Source organism: Anthonomus grandis, chromosome 6 (assembly GCF_022605725.1).
Source record: "Anthonomus grandis grandis chromosome 6, icAntGran1.3, whole genome shotgun sequence".
NCBI classification, from domain to species: domain Eukaryota; kingdom Metazoa; phylum Arthropoda; class Insecta; order Coleoptera; family Curculionidae; genus Anthonomus; species Anthonomus grandis.
Genome location: NC_065551.1, coordinates 261158 through 281850, shown reverse-complemented (window position 1 = coordinate 281850; position 20693 = coordinate 261158). Strand labels below are relative to the sequence as shown.

The 20693-nt window shown below is 32.7% G+C and overlaps 1 protein-coding gene and 1 long non-coding RNA gene across 2 annotated transcripts; one reads left to right on the top strand and one right to left on the bottom strand.

Moving 5' to 3' along the window:
• Positions 1-272: 272 nt before the first annotated feature.
• LOC126737399 (40S ribosomal protein S12, mitochondrial) lies at positions 273-16626 on the bottom strand. The gene is made up of 2 exons (XM_050442290.1): positions 16344-16626; positions 273-702 (listed from the first exon to the last, which is right to left on the bottom strand). Exons 1-2 carry the CDS (start codon positions 16510-16512, stop codon positions 359-361), a joined length of 513 nt encoding a protein of 170 aa, XP_050298247.1. The 5' UTR covers positions 16513-16626; the 3' UTR covers positions 273-358.
• On the top strand, positions 1709-4028 carry LOC126737406 (uncharacterized). Its single transcript, XR_007661019.1, has 2 exons — positions 1709-2661; positions 3225-4028. It is a non-coding gene; the product is annotated as an uncharacterized LOC126737406 (long non-coding RNA).
• Positions 16627-20693: the final 4067 nt, after the last annotated feature.

The following is a 20693-nucleotide window of genomic DNA, read 5'->3' as shown; positions in this document are numbered from 1 at the left end:
TCCAAGAGGTACTTGATTATTTGACATCCGTGTCCACCCTGACGATACAAAGAAGCTACTAGATGCTCTGATAACATGAGTCTGCAATTCTATGCGACTAATAGTCGAAGTCTACGAAATTTTCAAATTAATAGTAGTGACTGAACCACCAACCGAGATGTGCACTGTATGACACATAACACAAGACTGATGAATAAAATGAAAAATAGAGATATTTTTCATGTCGAAAATTTTATTAGCGATAAACTGCTGGGACAACTCAGTAGCCAGAATTTCCTTCTTTAAAACTTTTATTTACAAAATCTTTCTACATGACATATTTATATAGGTCGTAATTATTCGTCAGGCTTTTAATACATTATTTAGTTGGCTTTATTACGTGCCCTAAATCATATTTCCCTCTAACACATTTCAGTTTAACACCGGGACAATCTTGCACACGTCCAACCCGGCACAAAACAATATTGTGTTCCTGTAGATTATGTCCTATTCCAGGAATATAAGCCACCATTTCCTTTCCATTAGACAGCCTTACTAAAACGCACTTTCTGTTCGCAGAGTTGGGCTTCTTTGGCTTCTTAATGAGGGTTTTCAGGACAACCCCTTTCATAAAGGGGTTGCCATCCAAAGGGCGTTTTTTTATTCGTGGCTTCCGGTGTGGGCCTGTACGATGCATTTGGTTTAAAGTTGCCATTCCTCGATCTAAAAGAAAAATAAAAGATATTTTTATTTAAATCCAACCCACTAACATGGAGACGGCGAATTATTGCAATGATTATTTCATAAATATTAAACTTGATATGTATCAGAAAATAAATCTTCCTAAAGAACAGTTTAAAATATCGTAACGATATTAGGTTTGTTCTCACAGCAGTAAGAAACAAGTTTTCGACAAATAAACATGCGCAATACAGTAAAATGCGTTCGCACAGAAACTTCTGATCGGTTTCAAATCAAAACTTTGTGTTCTTACACAAATTTCTGATTGTCATCTGATAGTCAGACTTGTTTTCGGATTTATTTAAAGTGTCGGAAGAATCTTATCAGAATTTTGTTGATTCCGACAGAGACTTTTAAAGAAGATAAGAGGATAAGGCCCAAAAATCAAAACTATTTTGATAAAACTGTGTCCCAATTTAATAGAATAGAATTTCTCGACCATTTTAGAGTAAGCCGTAAGTGAGTGAAGTAGCAAATAATCACACAATCTTAAACTCTATTAATAATATACAGCTATTTTAAGGTTGTAGTGTAAATTTTGTTTTGTTTATGTTTTATTTATTTTCCCATTTCCCACTGGTATAAAAAAGCGAGGTTATTTTTCTTCTCCACTCAACCCGTATTTGCTGACTTGCTGTTCGCACAGACGGTTTCAAATCGATCAGAAGTTGTAATATTTTACGCATGCGCATCAAGAATGGTTTGGAAACAGTTTCAAACTTGTAAGAAATTTGCAGTGAGAACAAACCTAATGTAAACACTGATAAACCAGCTGATTCGGTGTCATTCCGGAATGACACAAATGGCACACCGCACGACGTTTCGAAGGTCAGCGAATCTTCCGGAATGATCAGCTGTGTCGCCGCTTGGAGTCAGTTGTCAGTTCACTGCAGTAAAGTTCGGAATATTGGCGCGAGATTTCAATTAGACATAAATAGTAAATAAGTACAGTGAAAATAAATATTTCTAGTAGTCGTAAGTGTTTAAATAAATTAGTTGAATATTTTTGATTGTTTTAATTTACACCCAACGAACCGTAAAAACGCTAAAATAATAAAATTTACATCCTCTATATCTATAGTATATTTATATCTTGGCTATTATCTTCATCAAGAATATGTTGACGATTATTTAGGATCTGTACCGCATTACTAGAAGGTAGTATCCATATATAGTAAAAAAATTATATGCTATATTACCTTACTATTAAGGCCTATTTTAGTGGCTGATACACTAAAGGTGGGCAGCCTTAGGATTTCAATGCTAATGTTTCAATTATTTTTAGTAAAAACAAGTATATTTTCAAAAGCAATAAAACTATCCCCATCACAATATAAATATATCACATTTTTTTTTGGACTAAAGCGGCCTACAGACGATCAATATTATTGCGCAAAATATTGCACAATAATATTGCTAGTCGTTCTCAAACAGTGCAATATATTTGTGTAATAACTATATTCAATATATGGCGCAATAATTAGTTTTGTTTTCCACTTTGTAGGTAAGATATGTAAGAAAAATGAATAAGAAAAAAGTGCTATTGCCATTGTTTTGGCAACATGTTTGAAAAGGAAAAAAAAGCCTAGAAGTAAATGGATGAAAGAATGGTTTAAGAAAAGGAACCAGTTTAGTCATGAATGTCTATTAAGGAAATTAAAAGTTAGTGACCCTGCTGATTTTAAAAACTTTCTACGAATGGATTATACAACATTTAGTGAATTATTAAAAATGGTTACACCTGAAATAGAAAAAATGAATACCACTATGAGAGATGCTATTCCTGCTAGTCAGCGACTGTCAATCACACTGCGATATTTAGCTACAGGCAACAGTTTTCAAGATTTAAAATTCACCAGTGCCATATCTCCACAATCCATAGGTGAAATTGTTATGGAAACTTGTGCAGCTATAATTTACAAGCTAAAGGATAATATAAAGGTAATTCAAAACAATTAGAACCAACATGCGAATAGAACTTAACTAGTTTATTTCATAATTAAATTTACATTATTAAATATCTGCAAAGTTTGAAAAAAAATTACTAGCAGTATCAGTTGACTGATTACCAGACTGCATTTGGTTATTGTACCCAGGTGATAAGTATTGCAATGATTCATACGATGAAGCGTTGCTTGCCGGCCCTGGTGGGACATAGGTGAAGGGAGTAGATGTACGACTTACATTAATTTGTATGGAATCTCTGTGAAGAGTTCCTAACTGGCCTTCAAATAAAATGTCATTGATACCTTTCTTTGCAAATAACTGTTGGTCTGGTTTCATTTTTGCTAGTTTTATTGCCCAGGCAGCAGCGATTTTCTCGAAGTCACTCTCTGGTTTCTCCAATTCTTTGCGAGCTAAAGCTAGTAACCCAGTCGTATCATCTTTTTTCTTTTTTTTTCTTGAGAGGACCATCTGCTTTCTGTAAACAATAATGTTTTGAAAACTTATTATACTATTTGAAAGAACTAGTCTAATTCTCTTCTTTTCATTTTTCATTTCAGATTCCAGAGACAGAAGAAGAATGGAAGGCTGTTGCGAGAGGATTTGAAAATCAATGGAATTTTCCGAATTGTTTGGGGGCAGTAGATGGGGAACACGTGTCCATTAAGCAACCACCCCACAGCGGTTCATACTATTATAACTATAAAAAATTTTTTAGTACACATCGTGTGTTGTTAATTCAAATTATGAATTTTTAATGGTCGATGCTGGAATTAATGGACGAATATCTGATGGAGGTGTTTTGAGTGCCACTGCATTTGGCAGAGCCTTATCGGATAACAAACTTAAAATTCCAGAACCTACTGTATTAGAGAATAGTGATAAAACATTGCCCTTTGTTTTCATAGGTGATAATGCTTTCGCATTAACAAAAAATTTTATGAAACCTTATGCACAAACTGGATTAACTGCAGAACAACGGATATTTAATTACCGCCTAAGTCGTGCTCTGTATTTGGCGTGTTTCAACGACCTAATGCGCTAAGCCCTGAAAAAGCTCGGATAATTACTTTAGCGTGTTGCTATTTACATAATTATTTAAGAAGGAAACAATCAAATACATACATTGATAAAACTACCATCGATATTGAAGATCAGAAGTCGGGTAAAATTATTTAAGGCGCATGGAGAGTCACTGCACCAACAACATTATTGCAGACACCCCCTCCCGGAATTCAACTGTGTACGCAAAATATGTCAGGGATAATAATTATTGCCACTATTTTAATAATGAAGGCCAAGTTGCATGGCAAAATAAATTTGCATAGTACATAAAAGGCATTTAAATATATATATTTTAAGTACTTACTGTTTTTTCTTCTATTCTTGCTGATTTATTGATATTATTTTCTACATGGTTCTTCAATACCGATTAGAAACTTCATTTCATTAAAATACTACAATGTGGGTTCCACTACGTCATTGATACCTACTCCACTACGTTCTCAATCATTAATTTTTTTCAGCTCTTTCCTAAAGTTAGTTCGTAGTGAATTTAGTTTACTGATTAATTGTTTTTTATCAGCTTCTGGGTATTTCTCTTTATATTTCTGCAACATTTGTATGCCACAAAGCTGGCAAAGAGTGGTAAACCTCGATAAGATCTAAAATAAACGTTCTTTCTTCCTCTTTTGCTTTTGAACCCATCGTTGTATACAGACCAGCACGAAAGAAAATTTAAACTGTAATATTGTGCAATATTATCCACAAACGACACAATAAATCTCTATTGCACAATCAAAATCAAACTATTTTTGATTGACACAATATATTGTGCAACCTCTCAATATAAACCATATACGGTCAATATTATTGCACAATATAAACTATTGCGCAATAATATTGATCGTCTGTAGGCCGCTAAGTTTATGACGTTCACTCAATATTATTATATCACAAAAATCAATCTTGTGTTTCAAGAAATATCAAAATTTGTTGTTATACCTCTATTACCTTTTTATCTCAAAATGTTTAGACTTTTAGGCTAATATCAAGTACAACCTTCCTCTCTGGTACAAGTTCCAGTACTATGTTCAAAGGTTTAGGCTCTCATATACAAAGCATAGTCTCCAACTAAAATCAAGATTTGTGTCTGACAAATGTATCTAATTTTGTTTACTGTTCAGGGGCAATTAAAGAAATAAGTAATCCCCAAAGAAGTTTCTATCCTAATCTACAAGAATCTGTAGAAGTAATTCGGAGTTTTCTAGTAGTGGATAAAAGCCGAAGTTCCTAAGTGAACTTATAAAATTACACATTTGTCTACAATAGTGTTATCAAGAAGCGATCTTGTCAATATTTACGGATCAATTCCACAAATCTATAGTCGATAGAATGTTTACTCTTGTCTAAGAGAAATTTGAGGAGCGTCTTCAACAGCAGGATCAAATTATTGTGACCTACGTAAGGAGGTTTTGAATTTAAAGAACGCCAATCAAAGAACAGAGCGCGTCCTTGATGATCAAGATTAAGTTTCCCAGAACCTTAACATTAAGATATTTAAAGTACCTTACTTAGAAAACGAAAATATTCGTACTAAAATGTAAAAACTAAAAAAAACTACTAAAATTCTACCGGCCGACCATCGTCAGTACTTATCCAGGTTATAAGAGACGCTGTGTATTTAAACATAGGATACTTCTTAAATCGACGAATTCTATAATTAAGAAGATGTAACACAGTACTGCGTGAATTTATTATCCGCTGCAGGAAAAAAAAAATCCTATAAGTCAGTATGGTCTTACAACGGGGTTATTTGTGAAAAAACTGTTGACACAGTGCATAGAGTGAAGTGCCTAGAGGATTTAGATAAATTGCAGCCGAGCGTACGTAATTAAAATTAATAACAACAAACCATGTGTATTTATATTAGTTCAATTTTAACGAACTTGTGTACTGCTTGGTAGAAATTTTCGATTTCTAGCTTTTTTTTGGTACCTATATTATTATTTATTGCAATTTTCGTTTTTTTTTTAACAATAATCATTTTAACATGCCAGTAATGCCATAATTTTGGGCACGCTAATACTGTGGTTAATCGTTTATTACATGATTTACTTGTTATAAATGCTTGATGGTAATTGTTTAATTTTGGGTTTTTTGTTTTTGCAGTAAATTAAAAGTAATAATATATTTTATTTATCTTTATAAGCAGTTACTAGGGCGCATTTATTTTGTTTACATTAATTTTGTTTATTATTTGGAGTTATCTTATGTTACTTAAAGCCTGCTTAAACCCACTTAATTAGTAAATTACTCGACCTGCATATTTCTTTGCACATTTTTTGTTCATAATTGTTAACAACAATAACAACTGTACTTGGGGGTGTTATTATTTTCTTGATATATTTTTTTTTTCTATATTGTATGATTGGTAAATGTATGAATATGAATAATACTCTGGAGCCATCTTTATTAAATCAAAATAAGCTTTATTGCTATGAACAAATATTTGTTAACGAAGCATTTTAAATTAAGAAAAAAACATAATAAGAACAGTAAAAGAGAGAAATGTATACATAAAAAGGAGGAAAATAAAAATCTATATACATACAAAAACATGCAGACTCCACAAAACATTAAGCATAAAACTCTTCAAGGGTATAGTAGGCCTTTTCTGTCAGATGTTTTTAAGCCTATGCCTAAAGCATGTAAGTGTTGCAAGATCTCTAATGTTGAATGGCAGGTGATTGAATACTTTTATACCTTCGTAAAAAATAGATTTCTTAATAAGAGCAGACGTTGGAATGGGTAGTTGCAGGTTCCTCCTTTGTCGTGTCACATACCTAGGATCCTCTGCCATATATTTATACCGATTTTTGAACATGATGCTAGCAACTCCCAGTATATACACATAGGTGACTGAGAATGTTTTCTCGAGCAAATAGAGGGCGGCAGGAATCCTGAGGTTTTGCCTTGCAAATATACCTGAGGGCCCTCTTTTGCAATATAAAGAGCGAATGGATAAGATAATTGCTAGCATTCCCCAAAAAACAAATACCGTAGCGAAGACGAAACTCGACAATGACTCGATGGGACCTTGGTACGAAGCTCTTCAGTTGCAACCCTGACGGCAAAACAACCAGCTGATATGTTACTAGCAAGATCAAGTGCGTCTTGAGTAAATTTAAGGTTGTTATCAATGATGACACCAAGAAATCCGCTGCTAGAATGTTCAGCAACTTGATTACCGCTAATGGACACATCCCCAAGCTTACCCCAAAATGTCAGGATTTTGGTCTTATTGAAGTTCAATGACAGCCTATTTGAATCAAACCAGTCTCGTATCCTCTGGAGGTCCATCATCAGGATCAGATGAAAGGACTCACTATTTGATCCATGCCCTTAGAACATTGAAAGGCCTTTCTATGTTCTAAGTCCATGCCAAAGAATAGGCGTCATCAGCAAATGTAATTATCCCCTTAATGTCCAGATTTGTATGATCTTTGACATACAAAAGAAAAAGAATTGGACCCAAGACCGATCCCTGTATTATCGTGATTTTCTGAGATCTCAGAGCCCACAAAAACTTGCTGATGATCACCCTCCAGATAAGAACGGAACTGAGCATGTGCTACGCCTCTAAAACCATAGCAGCTGAGCTTCAGAAGCAGAATCTCATGGCTAACACAATCAAATGCCTTTGAAAGGTCACAAAAGACTGCCGTGGAAACACCACCGCCATTCATTTGGGCATATAGATCATTTAAGAAATTGTAAATGGCATCATCCGTATTCCGGCCCTCTTCAAAGCCATACTGAAAGTTACTAAGGAGGTTATTTGATTTGAGGTAAGATGATGTCTTATGAAGATGCGAAATTTTACCAGTAATGATGTTTTTTGCAGCGTTAATATTTAGTTTAAAGGAGTTATTAGTTTAAGTACAGCTATTTTCGAATTTTTTATGCTGTGAAAATGAAAGTAGCCCATATTATAATCTGCGCTCAATAAATACAGCTTTTAATTACTTTTAGACTTTGATTGTAAATTCAAATAATTTTGATGTTATTCTACTCACAGAAACTTGGCTTTCTAATGGTCAGGATGTATCTGTTTTCAAAATGCCAGGCTATAATTTTTATGTGAGAAACAGAGATGGTAGAGGAGGCGGTGTGGATACCTATGTTAAAGATCATTTAGATGTAGACGTTGTTCCAAATTTTGATATGTTTAGGAGACTTTAATATTAATATTTTTGATTTTAATGATGTTGTCCTGAACTGTTCTAACTCAAATAATTTTGTACAGATACTCAACGGACCAACTCTCATAACTCAAAATTCAAGCAAGCTTATAGATCCAATTTTTATCAGTGATACCACATTAGTTACATCCTCTGGTACACTCTCTTCCGATACAATCTCTTATCACAGACTCGTTTTTGTTGGCTTAAATCTAAAATCTAACAAACCTGTATCAAAACTTGCTATGCATCATTGTTTTAAATGATTTATTTTCCAATCTCTACAATTTTCCTTGGATGGACATTGTTTATGAGAATGATATAGATATTCATGCTTCCTTTAAACAATGTAGAGTGACAAAACATCATGCTCTGTGACTAACAGAAAATTTGAATGCTGTCATGAAGGAGCGTGATAAAGCCTTACAGAAATTTAAGTGTACTAAAGAATCTCTAGATTGGGACTACTTCAAAGAGTTGCGTAATTTTACAGTTTCTGTACTGAGATCCGAAAAAAAGGCCCATCTCAATTTTATTTATAAACAGAAAAACATAAAAAAAACATGGCCACTAAGATTGATAAATGTCCTTAACTCAAATGATAGCAAGTTACCTCCTAATTTAACAGATCCAAATTTAATAAACCAGCATCTTTCTCAATTTTTTCATAACAGACTATAGCTATAACACAACTCTAATGACCGTGACGAAACTATAGCATTTTATAAAAACAACAAATTCAGCACATCAAAAAAATTTAAACTTTCCATGTGTCCTATAGAAGATGTTCATAAAATGATTCAAAACATGAAAACTAATGCTTGCGGCACAGATAAAATCACGTCATCGATGTTAAAATATTGTCCATTTATTGATCCTTACATAACTAACATTATTGGCAGTTGCATAGAATAAAATTATTTTCCTCAAAGTTCGAAAACTGCAATAGAAATACCTTTACCAAAATCCCATTGTATCATATTTCTCAAACAGGTCAATTTTAACAAACACAAAAAATCGTGTGTACTCGGAGTCTCGACTCTAGTGCCATTATATCAGGAGTACCTCTTTTTTTTGTTTATTATTACGTCTGAACTTATATAGTTATATAGCTCTCTTCATGTCGAAAAGATATAAACTTTTGCTGATGAAACCCTAATGTACTATCGGTTCTCTTCAAAAGACTTTATTACTTGCAATGAAACTATTAATAATGAACTAAGAACCTTAAAATTCTCTCTAAAAAACATGAGCTTCAACTAAATCCATCAAAATCAAAATTTATGCTGTTTGGCAAAAAAACAATCTGGGTGTTATACTTGATTGTCAATTGTCAACAAACGTCATGGCAATGTTATGTGAAACTCTTGTACTTTCCAACTTTAACTATGCTGATTTTATTTATGGCCCTTGTCTTCGTCAAGAGGAACAATGTCATATTCAAAAGGTGCAGAATACATCATCACTAATATTGACAGGTGACATTAATGTAAATTTTTTAGATTGTATTATGTTCCTTTCTTCTAAGTGAAAAAAAGTGTACCCCAAGAAAAAAAAAGTGGGGAAGGTTGTTCACTAGAAAAAATTTCTGTTAATTTAAAGAATGTTGTTTCAATTTTCATTCAATAGACTGGAATGGTATCATACTTGACAATGGTGATCCTTTTAAGAATTTCCATTCAACTTTAGTGGATGTTTTTGAGTCAACTTTCCCTATGATGACAATTAAGGAAAAAAGGAGAAGACCCTGGTATAGCAGAGGTCTCTTAATTTCTGGTAAAAATCTTCGGTGTTAGCACTCCATAAGAAAGTTTGCCCTAGACAACTCCAGATTCATATCCTACTTTAACAGATATCGCAAAATTTACCGCGATACAGTGAAACTGGCAAAAAACTTACTACTCAAGTAAAATAAACTAATCAAGAAATAAGTCTGGAGAGTCTTGGAAAATTGTTAATCACTCGAGTCATTGTTAATGACGAGGTGAACCCTTCTGTTTCTAATAGCACGGTGTCGGCCGATACACGCAATCATTTTTTCCAGGGTGTTGCTTTGGGTCTATCAATATTATTGCCTCTGTCTGTCTGTTAGAGATCCGCGCTCATACTTACACAACATTAAGGTGCTTGAAACATTTTTCTTTGGACCAACAGCTTCTAGTGAAATAATGGAAGCTCTAGACTCAATGAAAAATAAGAACTCTTCTGGATGGGATGGGCTGTCACTAAAGGTCCTAGTGCTACCGCAACCAACCCTTGATTTTTTGGCTGAGATGATAAATGTTTCACTTTCAAGTGGGTCCTTTCCACATTTACTTAAAGATGCCTAGATTATACCATTATTTAAGGGTGGAAACTATGACGACCCATCAAATTTCAGACCCATAGCCCTGCTTCCCATGCTTGGCAGGCTTGTAGAGAGATTGGTAAAAACTAGGATGATGGAATTTCTGAAACAGCATAATGTTCTTAACCATAAGCAATTTGGATTCTGGACGAAACTGGGTACATCTGATGCTTTTTTTTTTCAATTTTTTGGAGAGTCTGTACATGGGGTTGAACGCTGGGGAGAGTGCGGCGGCGGTGTTCTGTGACTTATCTAAGGCGTTTGATTCTGTAAGTCACAGAATACTGCTGCAGAAGCTAGAAACCTGTGAACTCAGAGGAGTTGCTCTTGACTGGTTTCATTCTTACCTATCTGGAAGAACACAAAGGGTATTTTTTGACAATGATATAGATAGATAGATAGAGTAGCCCCAGGCTAGATCTCGCCGCATTTTTGGTTAATAACTTTTGTAACTATTTTGGTAATATAAAGGCATTTATTATTATTATATGTCATCCCGTCTGGATATGGATGCGGGTGTACCCCAGGGTTCTGTTCTTGGGCCAATATTGTTCCTGCTATATGTCAATGATATCTCTCAAATTCCAATTAGGGGCAAATTTACTATCTTTGTGGATGATGATGACAACAATACTTTGGCATGACACTGACACCAAGAGGTTAAAGAATATTGTTAATGAAGATTTAATTCTTGTAAGGTCATGGTGTGAATCTAATAGATTAACTTTTAATATTTCTAAAACTAATATTTTAACTTTTAAATGCAACTTTGGAACTGTCACTTTGCAAAATGAAATAATAAGTCCTTTTGAAACATGCAAATTTTTGGGTCTGACGATTGATAAGCAATTAAAATTTGAAAATCATATCTCCTTTTTAATAGGGAAGTTATCATCCAACTGTTATGCTATTAGAGTAATAACACATTCTCTGGGACTTGATGTGGCTAAAATTGCCTACCATGCTCTTATTGAGTTCTATCTGAGATATGGTATTGTGTTTTGGGGTGTGTGCTCTCAGTATTTGTTCAGCTCTTTATTTATTTTGCAAAAAAGAGTGTTACCCTACATGTGTGTAGCTCCCTTTCGTAGTCCCTGTAGGCTATTATATTTAAAAACTCTGTCCTGAGATTGCCATGCCTTTTTATTTTAGAGACTGTTTATCTTGTCCACATAAAATATCGCCACAATCTCCGAACAACCTTCTCTTTACCTCTGCCTATCCCAAAAAGTGAGCAGATTAAGTCCTTTATTGTGTACGGGGGCAGAAGGCTTTTTAACCCCTTTAAATAAGGCTAATAAATTGTGAAAAACGTTTTAGGAAAAATATAAATAAACTTTTACTTGCTAAAGCATTTTATTCTCTAGACGAGTTTTTAAATACAAATTTTTGACAGGGTTTTGTGTAGCGTGATGTGACTTCTTACTACTTTTTCTTTGGGTGTGTTCTATATTCTATGTAGGTATATAAGAATTGTTGAAATTTTTATATTTTTGTAAAAGATTATGTTGTTAACTATCTTTAAGGTTTATATTGTATATAATGCTTTTTTAACAACAGATTATGTTACATATTATTATCAATAAAGCTATTTTTGACTTTGACCTACATGTCATTTGAATACATGTCATTCATCTAATTTTTAATTTAAGAAAATCAGATATGTATCACATAAAATAAATTAGTTGAGCTGGTTAAATATGTCTGACCATAAAACTCAACATTTGGGTGTTTTTATGCATGGTTTAATTACTATTTCAAAATTCATATCTAAATCTCTAAAAAAAAAATTAAAACCAATTTAAATGTCCATGATATAGATACCAGAAATAAATTTAAATATATTATTCCTTGACATAATATAAGAACATACAAAAAGTCTTTTACTTGTAATGCAATTAAAACATGTAATTTGTTGCCAAACAATGATTTACTACTTGAGAATTGAATTGAACTAAGTTTAAGTCAGGATTTAGGTTGTATTTGTTTAGAGAACAGTTAAGCTTCTATTTTTTAACTCACTAGTATGGTGTGCTACAGAGGGAACATGATGGTTGCATATGATTGTATACAATGGTATGTTTGTGTAGTCTTCAAGTTGTGCTTTATATTTCTTCACCGGTGTGAAGTTAGCAGCCAATTTTTGCCAGCCAAAATTTTCAGCAGTCAATTTGATTTTGCGTGAAGTTAGCAGCTATTTTTTGGCAGCCAAAATTTTATGTACAAACCTACTGCCTGAGGTAAAATACAATGTCTTTTTATCTTTTAAGGATTGGCAGTATTTTAACCCCAACCACTTCGCACCCGTTTAGCGGGTATCTTATGCATAAATGCATTTTAATTAATAACGCATCTACTAAATTATCAGGAATAGATCGAGTTGTACAATAGTATTAGGCACACATACTCCCTAATTAATAACAAATTTTTATATACCATGCATTACCCCTTACCACCCATCCAAGAGGTGGTTCACCCTTATGAATTTATAAATATTTTTTTTCTATCAGAAGGAAATCGAGTTGCAAAATAAGATTCGCATACATACTCCCTAATTAATAACAATATTTCATATACCATCCATTACCCTTTACCGCCCGTCAAAGGGGTGGTTCACCTTTATGACTTTGTAAATGATAATTTTTTTCCTATAAAAAAAAGATTTTTTTTGTGATGTTTTTAATTTTCAGGATTTAGAAAGTAAGGTAAACGTAGATAGATTTTTTGAAATTTTTATATTGGTTACACTTCAACGTTTTCTAATTTACGAAATTATTAGACAAACAATTGTTATGTATATGTATAATATATTTTTAATCTATTACATATATAGCATATAATTTAAGAGCTACTTCAAACAATAACAGGTATAAAAATATTTTCCAAAAATCCCATGTTGTTACGTTCCAGTCCATCGATGTTCCAAGTTTTGGTTATATTCAGTTTCGTGTTTGTGACCCAATATCTTCAATATTGCGGCCTGTTAATATTTCTGACCCCACCCAACAACCCTCCGCGGTATAAAAATAGTTTTTACATTATTACTAAAATATTTGGCAAAATGTGACAAGATCACAGCAAAAAAGAGATAAACTATAAATATACATTAACTCTATAAAAACTTAATTGAGAAATAACATATATTCTGCAAAAATTCTGCAACTAAACAAATCTTTCTGTAGCGAGTGTGGCACTGTTTTAAATATCTAAGTTTGTGGAGCAATTTTTTTAAGCTTTAGCAGATTTAAAAATGTTTATAAAAGTAATTGCCTACTTCTGCTTCTTTTCCCAATAGGTCCAGAAATAAAAATTCGCATTTTATAAAGTTTGAAAGAGCTAACACGTAGTGATTATTTCTCTGAATTGGCATTACATTATGTGTTGCAGTAAATTGCAGAGGTAAGGGGTAATGGATTGTATATAAAAATTTGTTATTAATTAGGGAGTATGTGTGCCTAATATTATTATACAACTCGATCTATTCCTGATAATTTAGTAGCTGCATTATTAATTAAAATGCATTTATGCATTAGATACCCACCAAACGGGTGCGAAGTGGTTGGGGTTAAAATACTGCCAATCCTTAAAAGATAAAAAGACATTGTATTTTACCTCAGGCAGTAGGTTTGTACATAAAATTTTGGCTGCCAAAAAATAGCTGCTAACTTCACGCAAAATCAAATTGGCTGCTGAAACTTTTGGCTGCCAAAAATTGGCTGCTAACTTCATACCGGTTATTTCTTCCCCATGTTGGGTTGGGTTGGGTTCTTTCATTTTCTTTCATTCTCTGGACTTTTAGTGGACTGAGGCTAAGGAAAAATTGTAGAAAATATACTCTCATTTCTCTATATTCTGGAGTATTTACTGTATGTCAGAAACAACTTAAATACATTTGGAAAATTTCACACCAAACCAGAAATAAAAATAACCAGTCGCCAGTTTTCTGATATGTGAAGAGGTGTCAAAATGGTCCAGCTTTATGGGTAATAAAATATTTTAATTTTCTATTAAATGAAAAAAATTTTAGAAGAGATTTAAGAAAAAAATAAATTGCTTTTTGATAAAGAATATATCGCACCCTCAATGTAAAAGTAACGTATCTTAAAACTTCGAGTTTTGAGATATTGCAATTTAAAATTTTGGAAACGGATTAAATATGCTTAACATCTATTGAAAACAATAAATCTTATTTTGCTAGATTTTAATATTTATACTCAAAATAAATGTTCAAAAAGGTAGGTATTATGTTAAACAGATTATTTAGAATTTTAAATAAAGTTGGAGTAAGTACAGATATTTTTGAGATGTGGTGCTGTTTTACTAGGCAATAATTATGTATAACCTAAAAAAACTAACATAAAAAGGGCAAATTGTCAAAAATTAAATAAACAATATTTTTATACAAGGTAATACAAATAACATTTTAGAAAGTTATTTCGAACTTGTATTTCGCTGTCCGGAACATCATCTCCATATTCGTATTTAAAGAACAAACTATCAGGCTTACCCTTATTTGTCATAATTACCTTTATATCGGTCCACTTTACCTTTATTTTATCAGTATCAGTGCTAAAATTTAAACCTATATCAGTAGATAATTTTTGAAGATCAAACATTTCAGATTGATCCATTTCTTTTACTTTCTTAGGAATCCACTGAGAAGGGATAAAAATAGGTCAACCTTTTAACAAACGTTTTTTTTCTTTTTCAATGCATGAGTGCATACTATTGCCTTCATTTTGTGTATGACCTGTTACCAAAAATTTATGCGTTATTGATTGAATTTCGAGGACAGTGGTTGCATATAAATACAAACTAGCGATGTACTTATTTTTATTCTGCCCGGCGCAGTTGTCAGAATAAAAAGTAACATGTTTTTCTTGGCAGTTTCTTTCTAGGAATTGCAGAATACAACTTCCAATTTCATTTGCACCGCGCTTTGCAATATTCTCTGACCAAACGTAGCATGAACCCTCTTTTGTAATAAAAGTCTGAGACTTGTGAGCAAGGTGTGGTAAGGACGGACTGTAAATCATAGACAGCTACAACTTGAGTTAGTTGAATTTTTTAAGGCATTTGATACATCAATCTCTTTTTCTTGTTGAGCTTTATTTTTGTCATCAACGTGTTTGTCGTATTCACTTTGAAGCTGAACTTTTTCTTGAGAAGAATAATTGGCATACCTTTCGCAGGTACTGACGCACGGCTAATAAAATATCAACGTTTTTTGCATTGTGGCGTTATTGTATTTGAATTTCCTCAGTAAGTTGTTGAAGACATACTAACATATTTGATGCTATGTTCGTGTTTTTCTTTAATTTCTTAACTTTATGAGAATAGATGTTTAATGTAAAAATGATATATTTTATTTTGCGTTAATTTAACACTTTAAATTTAATAGGAAAAAATTAGTTATTACAGGTTAATAGTGTTACATTTTTAGATGTGTTAGTATTGCATTATTTTGTCTGTCAAACATTCTTGATTTTATGGGCAGTATACGTTAATATGTTACTTTTACATTGGAAATTTTTTGCTATAGTTTTATGTTAAAATTTGTTTTATTACATTTTTAAATATTTCCCGCCCTTTTTTCGAATGTGTTACTTTTTCATTTAGTAAATTATCGTCTTTTCGAGCAAACTCAATAAAAATCTCAGTTTTGACTTTTTTTGATATACATTACTTTTCCATTGATAGTGCGATATGCTATTCAAATGAAGACTATTTTAAAGTATCTTTTTAATTGAAAATATTTTTACTTATTATTGAAATTGTCCAGTTTCTGCTTAGTTAAAAGTATATGTGAGTGTAGCAGGTAGAGCTTCGAGTGTACTTTGTGTAATTTTTTTGTTATTTTTTAAACATATTATAGTTTATTTATGCCATTAAAATGAATAAATAAATATAGTTTAAGTCAATAAAATATCAAGTATTTATTGAATTCTTGGTAGAACTATACTTTTACTTTATTAAAGATAAATTAAATTAAGGAAGTATAAAATCCTGACCAATTTCTTGATATTACCACAGAATATCTTAAGCTATCCAAACATTAGTAAATATAGTGTATATAATTACCGACTTACCCTGCATGGTTAAAGCTGAAAATCGGTTTCCTAAGAAAGAGACAAGATTAGTGGTCCCTAAATATGTTGGAGAAGCACAAAATTGATGGGTTCTATGTATTAATCTTTCGCCCAGAGGCTTGAGAGACAATAAGCTCAATTTTGAGCAAACCCTCTGTAATAAACTCATTTAAATTATTTTTTAAGGACAATATTTATTTAATAATCAAATATTTTATGAATAAAAAAATATCAAATTTATCAATACTAAAAACATATGAGTTATTACATAACCTTAAAAATAGTCAATAGTGGCAGTGACTCCCCATACGTCAAACGGACGTGGATGTGTGATGAGATTTATAAACTCCTAAGGATGCGCTTACATTAGGGTCAGGTAAATAAAGACAATAAAGAATTGATAATAATTTATTAAAATTGAAAAAGAACTTTTTAATTTGAAGCGTGGCACTGCATAGTGCTTACAATCTTTTTTACATTTGGCTCAAATTTACTTGTAACAACACGTAAAACTGCTTCCAAAATTTCATTTGCAAGGCGGTTTCGATTTTTCTGGAGTACAAACACAGAACTAAAAAGTGAATTTGAACATGAACCCCAAAAGCAAATTCCATATCGAAGGTGCGACACGATAATCGCGAAGTATGCAGATCTGGCGATGGAGAAATTAAGATTAAAATTAAAGATTAAGATTAAGATTAGAATTAAGATTAAAATAAATTAAGGTGGCAATAACCCTTAGGGCGTAGCAGCCTGATGAGACTTTTCTACATACATTCACAATATGGTCTTCAAATTTAAGGAACTTGTCTATGGAAAGACAAGTTCCTTAAATTTGAATGAATGGTGGCATGGTGATGGCTTCATTATTTAAACATATATCATTTGTATTACATTTAAAATTAAGGATATTTGTTTTGGAAACATTAAATGTCAAAAAATTTGCATCACACCAGTTTTTTATTTTTAACAAATCTGCACGTATATTGGCCTCTATCTGAGAAACATCAGAGTCGTGCCAGAGGATGGTGGTATCATCGGCAAACAATGTAAATTTGCCAGTTACCTGCAGTTGTGGCAGATCGTTCACATAAATAAAAAAAAGTAAAGGATTAAGTACTGATCCTTGCGGAACACCTACATTTATATTAAGTTCCTTAGAGATATTACCATTAAATTTGAGAGCCTGGACACGATTTGATAAGTAGGAACGAAACCACTCAAGGACAGTTCCTCTGAAACCATAGAGCTCCAGTTTCATCAGCAGCACTCTGTGACTCACGCAGTCAAATCCCTTGGACAAGTCACAGAATACCGCTGCTGCAACTTCACCAACATTCAGTCGGTTGTACAGGTGCTCTAGAAAGCTAAAGATAGCATCATTTGTGCTCGCAGACTCACGAAAGCCAAACTGCTGAAGACTCAATAGGCCAAACCTATTTAAGAATGAAACCATCCTCACCTTAACGAGCCGTTCCACTATCTTGGCTAAAGTAGGTAATAACGCTATAGGTCTAAAGTTAAAAGGACAGTCGCGATCGCCACCCTTGTAGTAAAGAGGAACAATCATTGCGCTTTTTAAGCACTCTGGGAAAACTCCAGACATAAATAAAAAATTAATTGACTCGGTCAAGACTTGCAAAGCAACAAGAGGTAAAGCAGAAAATATTTTAAGAGAAAGCCCATCCCAATCTAATGAACTCTTATTCTTAATATTAACCATTAACTGTTTAAGCTCTTCTAGACTTGTGGGGTCAAAAAAGAAAGATTCGGCTACTACCACATTGCTGAGATAGCTCCTGGGATCTATTTTTTGTGAGAGATTGGCTGCAAGGTTACTACCAATATCACAGTAGAAGGAATTGAGGATATTGGAATCTAAGGTACTTGGAATAACCAAGACATTATTTTTGCCCCTTAGCTCATTTAAAATCTTCCAAGACTCTTTTGCTCTGTTGGAGGAATTATTTATTCTCCTTTAAAAGTAGGTCCATTTAGCCATTTTGATTAAGTTTCTGTAAATCTTGCGGTATCTGTTATAATAATTTAAAAATGTTGCATTGTTCATAGCGTATTTCCTAATGTAAAAAAGAGAGCGCATATTTTTCCCAGATACTCGTAAACTCTTAGTATACCAAGGTTTTCTATTTCGTTTCTTAATATTGACAACAGGAAAAGCAGTGTTAAAATTGTTTAATACTATTTAATGAAAGCTTTGCAGTGGGTTAACAGAAGTCAATACATTATTCCAACTTGACATATTGCAAAGCAAGGAGAATTTGCGGAAATTAGCTCTAGTATAAAGTCTATCGCGTGCAAACTTATTCTCATTAGCTGCACTATTAAGCTTTACTAATCCCACTATTGCCTCATGGTCAGACAAACCGGCATTGATTGTTGTACACTGATTTTCGTGTTGGTTAAAATTCGTATAGAAGTAATCTATCAGTAAGGAAGAAAATGCTGAAATCCGGGTTGGCTGATCCACGTGCATCTTAAAATTAAATGAGTTTAATAGATTAAAAAGCATTCGATTTGATCCATTAGATTTGTCTAAAAAATTTACATTAAGATCGCCAGTCAAAATCAACATCGCATTAACCGAAATTTCACTTAAGAGGATCTCCAACTTTTCTAAAAACAAATCTAAATTACCAGATGGAGATCGATACAATCCTAAAATATACAAATTTAACTTACTGCTAAACGGCCTGACGTTATAAGAGATCTACATTTTGAGTTACTTAAAAGAAACATCAAGTCTCTTTTAGTCAATAAAGCGTTTTATAGCCTAGATGAGTTCTTAAAATTCAAATTTTAACTGTTGTATCCGTAGCCGATCGATAGTTCTAGCCTGGACACTTATCCCCGCTTCCATCGATACCTCACAACAGAAGCCGAAATTCTGCGAGGCGACGACCGCATCGCGATAGCAAAAATTCCGCGCTGGGGCACATATTTTGCGTTGATTCGAAATAATATTTTACTGCAGTTATTGTAGTTTATAGTAAGATTACGCATTTAAAATTTTAAACTACCAAACTATTTTGATACTCGCTTTGAGTTTTAAAAAGAATAAAAATTCGGTATTTAAATTAGGTGGGTAAATTAACAATTTTATTTTTAACTTACATTTTACAATCTTAATTTTATTTAGAATAATGCCTTAAAATGGATTTTAATATTTTTTTTGTGTTTTTTTTTATTATCTTCGGAATCATTAAAATTTTCGATTTTTTAAATAAGCAACAAAAATTTGGCGTAGGTACCTACCTAATTTTGTTTTCGGCATTAACATTTTTACGAAAAAGTAATACAGCAATGCAAAAACTTTCCCATAGCAACCAAGATAACCCACAAGTGTCAAGAATAAGTTTTTGAAAATTTGTTTTTTTTTTCAATAATCTTCAAAACCACATAAAATATAATATATATATTTTTTTATATGGCATATTCTTTTACAAGTAAATAATGTGCAACTTTGGGGTAAATTATCCATTTTCGTATTTTGAGGGTAGACGAATTTGAAACACTGTTTATGTATATTTTTCCAATAAAATAAATAATAAAAAATATTTAAAACATTTATCATATACCTAAAAATATGTAATAATAAAAAAAATATATTATCTTGTAAAATGTAAAATATTAGGTCCCGCGGTATCTCCACTTAGTCGTTCCACTGTACGGCGTGCGCCACCAAATCTCGGCTTCAATTTTGACGCCACGAAACCAGTGTCACGGCTAGAACTCTCGATCGGCTACGTTGTATCCCATTGCAATTAATAACTATTTTATTTATTGTTGTTACATTTATTGTACCTAATTTTTATTAAATCATTTCGTTTAAAAAATTTATTCCTCATTTATTGCTTTAACTGATTGCACACTGATACTATGATTGCTATTATTACTGTACAGCTCCTCTGCACACATATGCTTTTCATTTGGCGTTTACTAGCCTCTGACATTCTGCATTGTGTTTCCGCCATTTCCAGAGTTAAATTATCTACAGCGCTTCTTATGAAGTTGTGTCTACTAGGCCACCTACTAATTTTCCACGAATTAAGGAGTCTTGGAGATCATTAAAATTACATTTTTTGGCCAACATTTTAACTTCGGTCAGGTAGTAATCAATCTCCTCCCCCTTCAGCTGAACTCTTGTGAAAAATGTAAATCTATCTTAAGTTCCAGTCCAGCGCCTTGCAATCTTCAAATCTTCTCATTACCTGGTTATACTTAGTCTTGTCCTCCTCACTCATCTTAAAAGAATGAAAAACATCCTGAGCCTTCTCCCCCCTGTGTTAAGGAACATGGCAATTTTAGTTACAAGCTCCTAGTCTCTTAGCA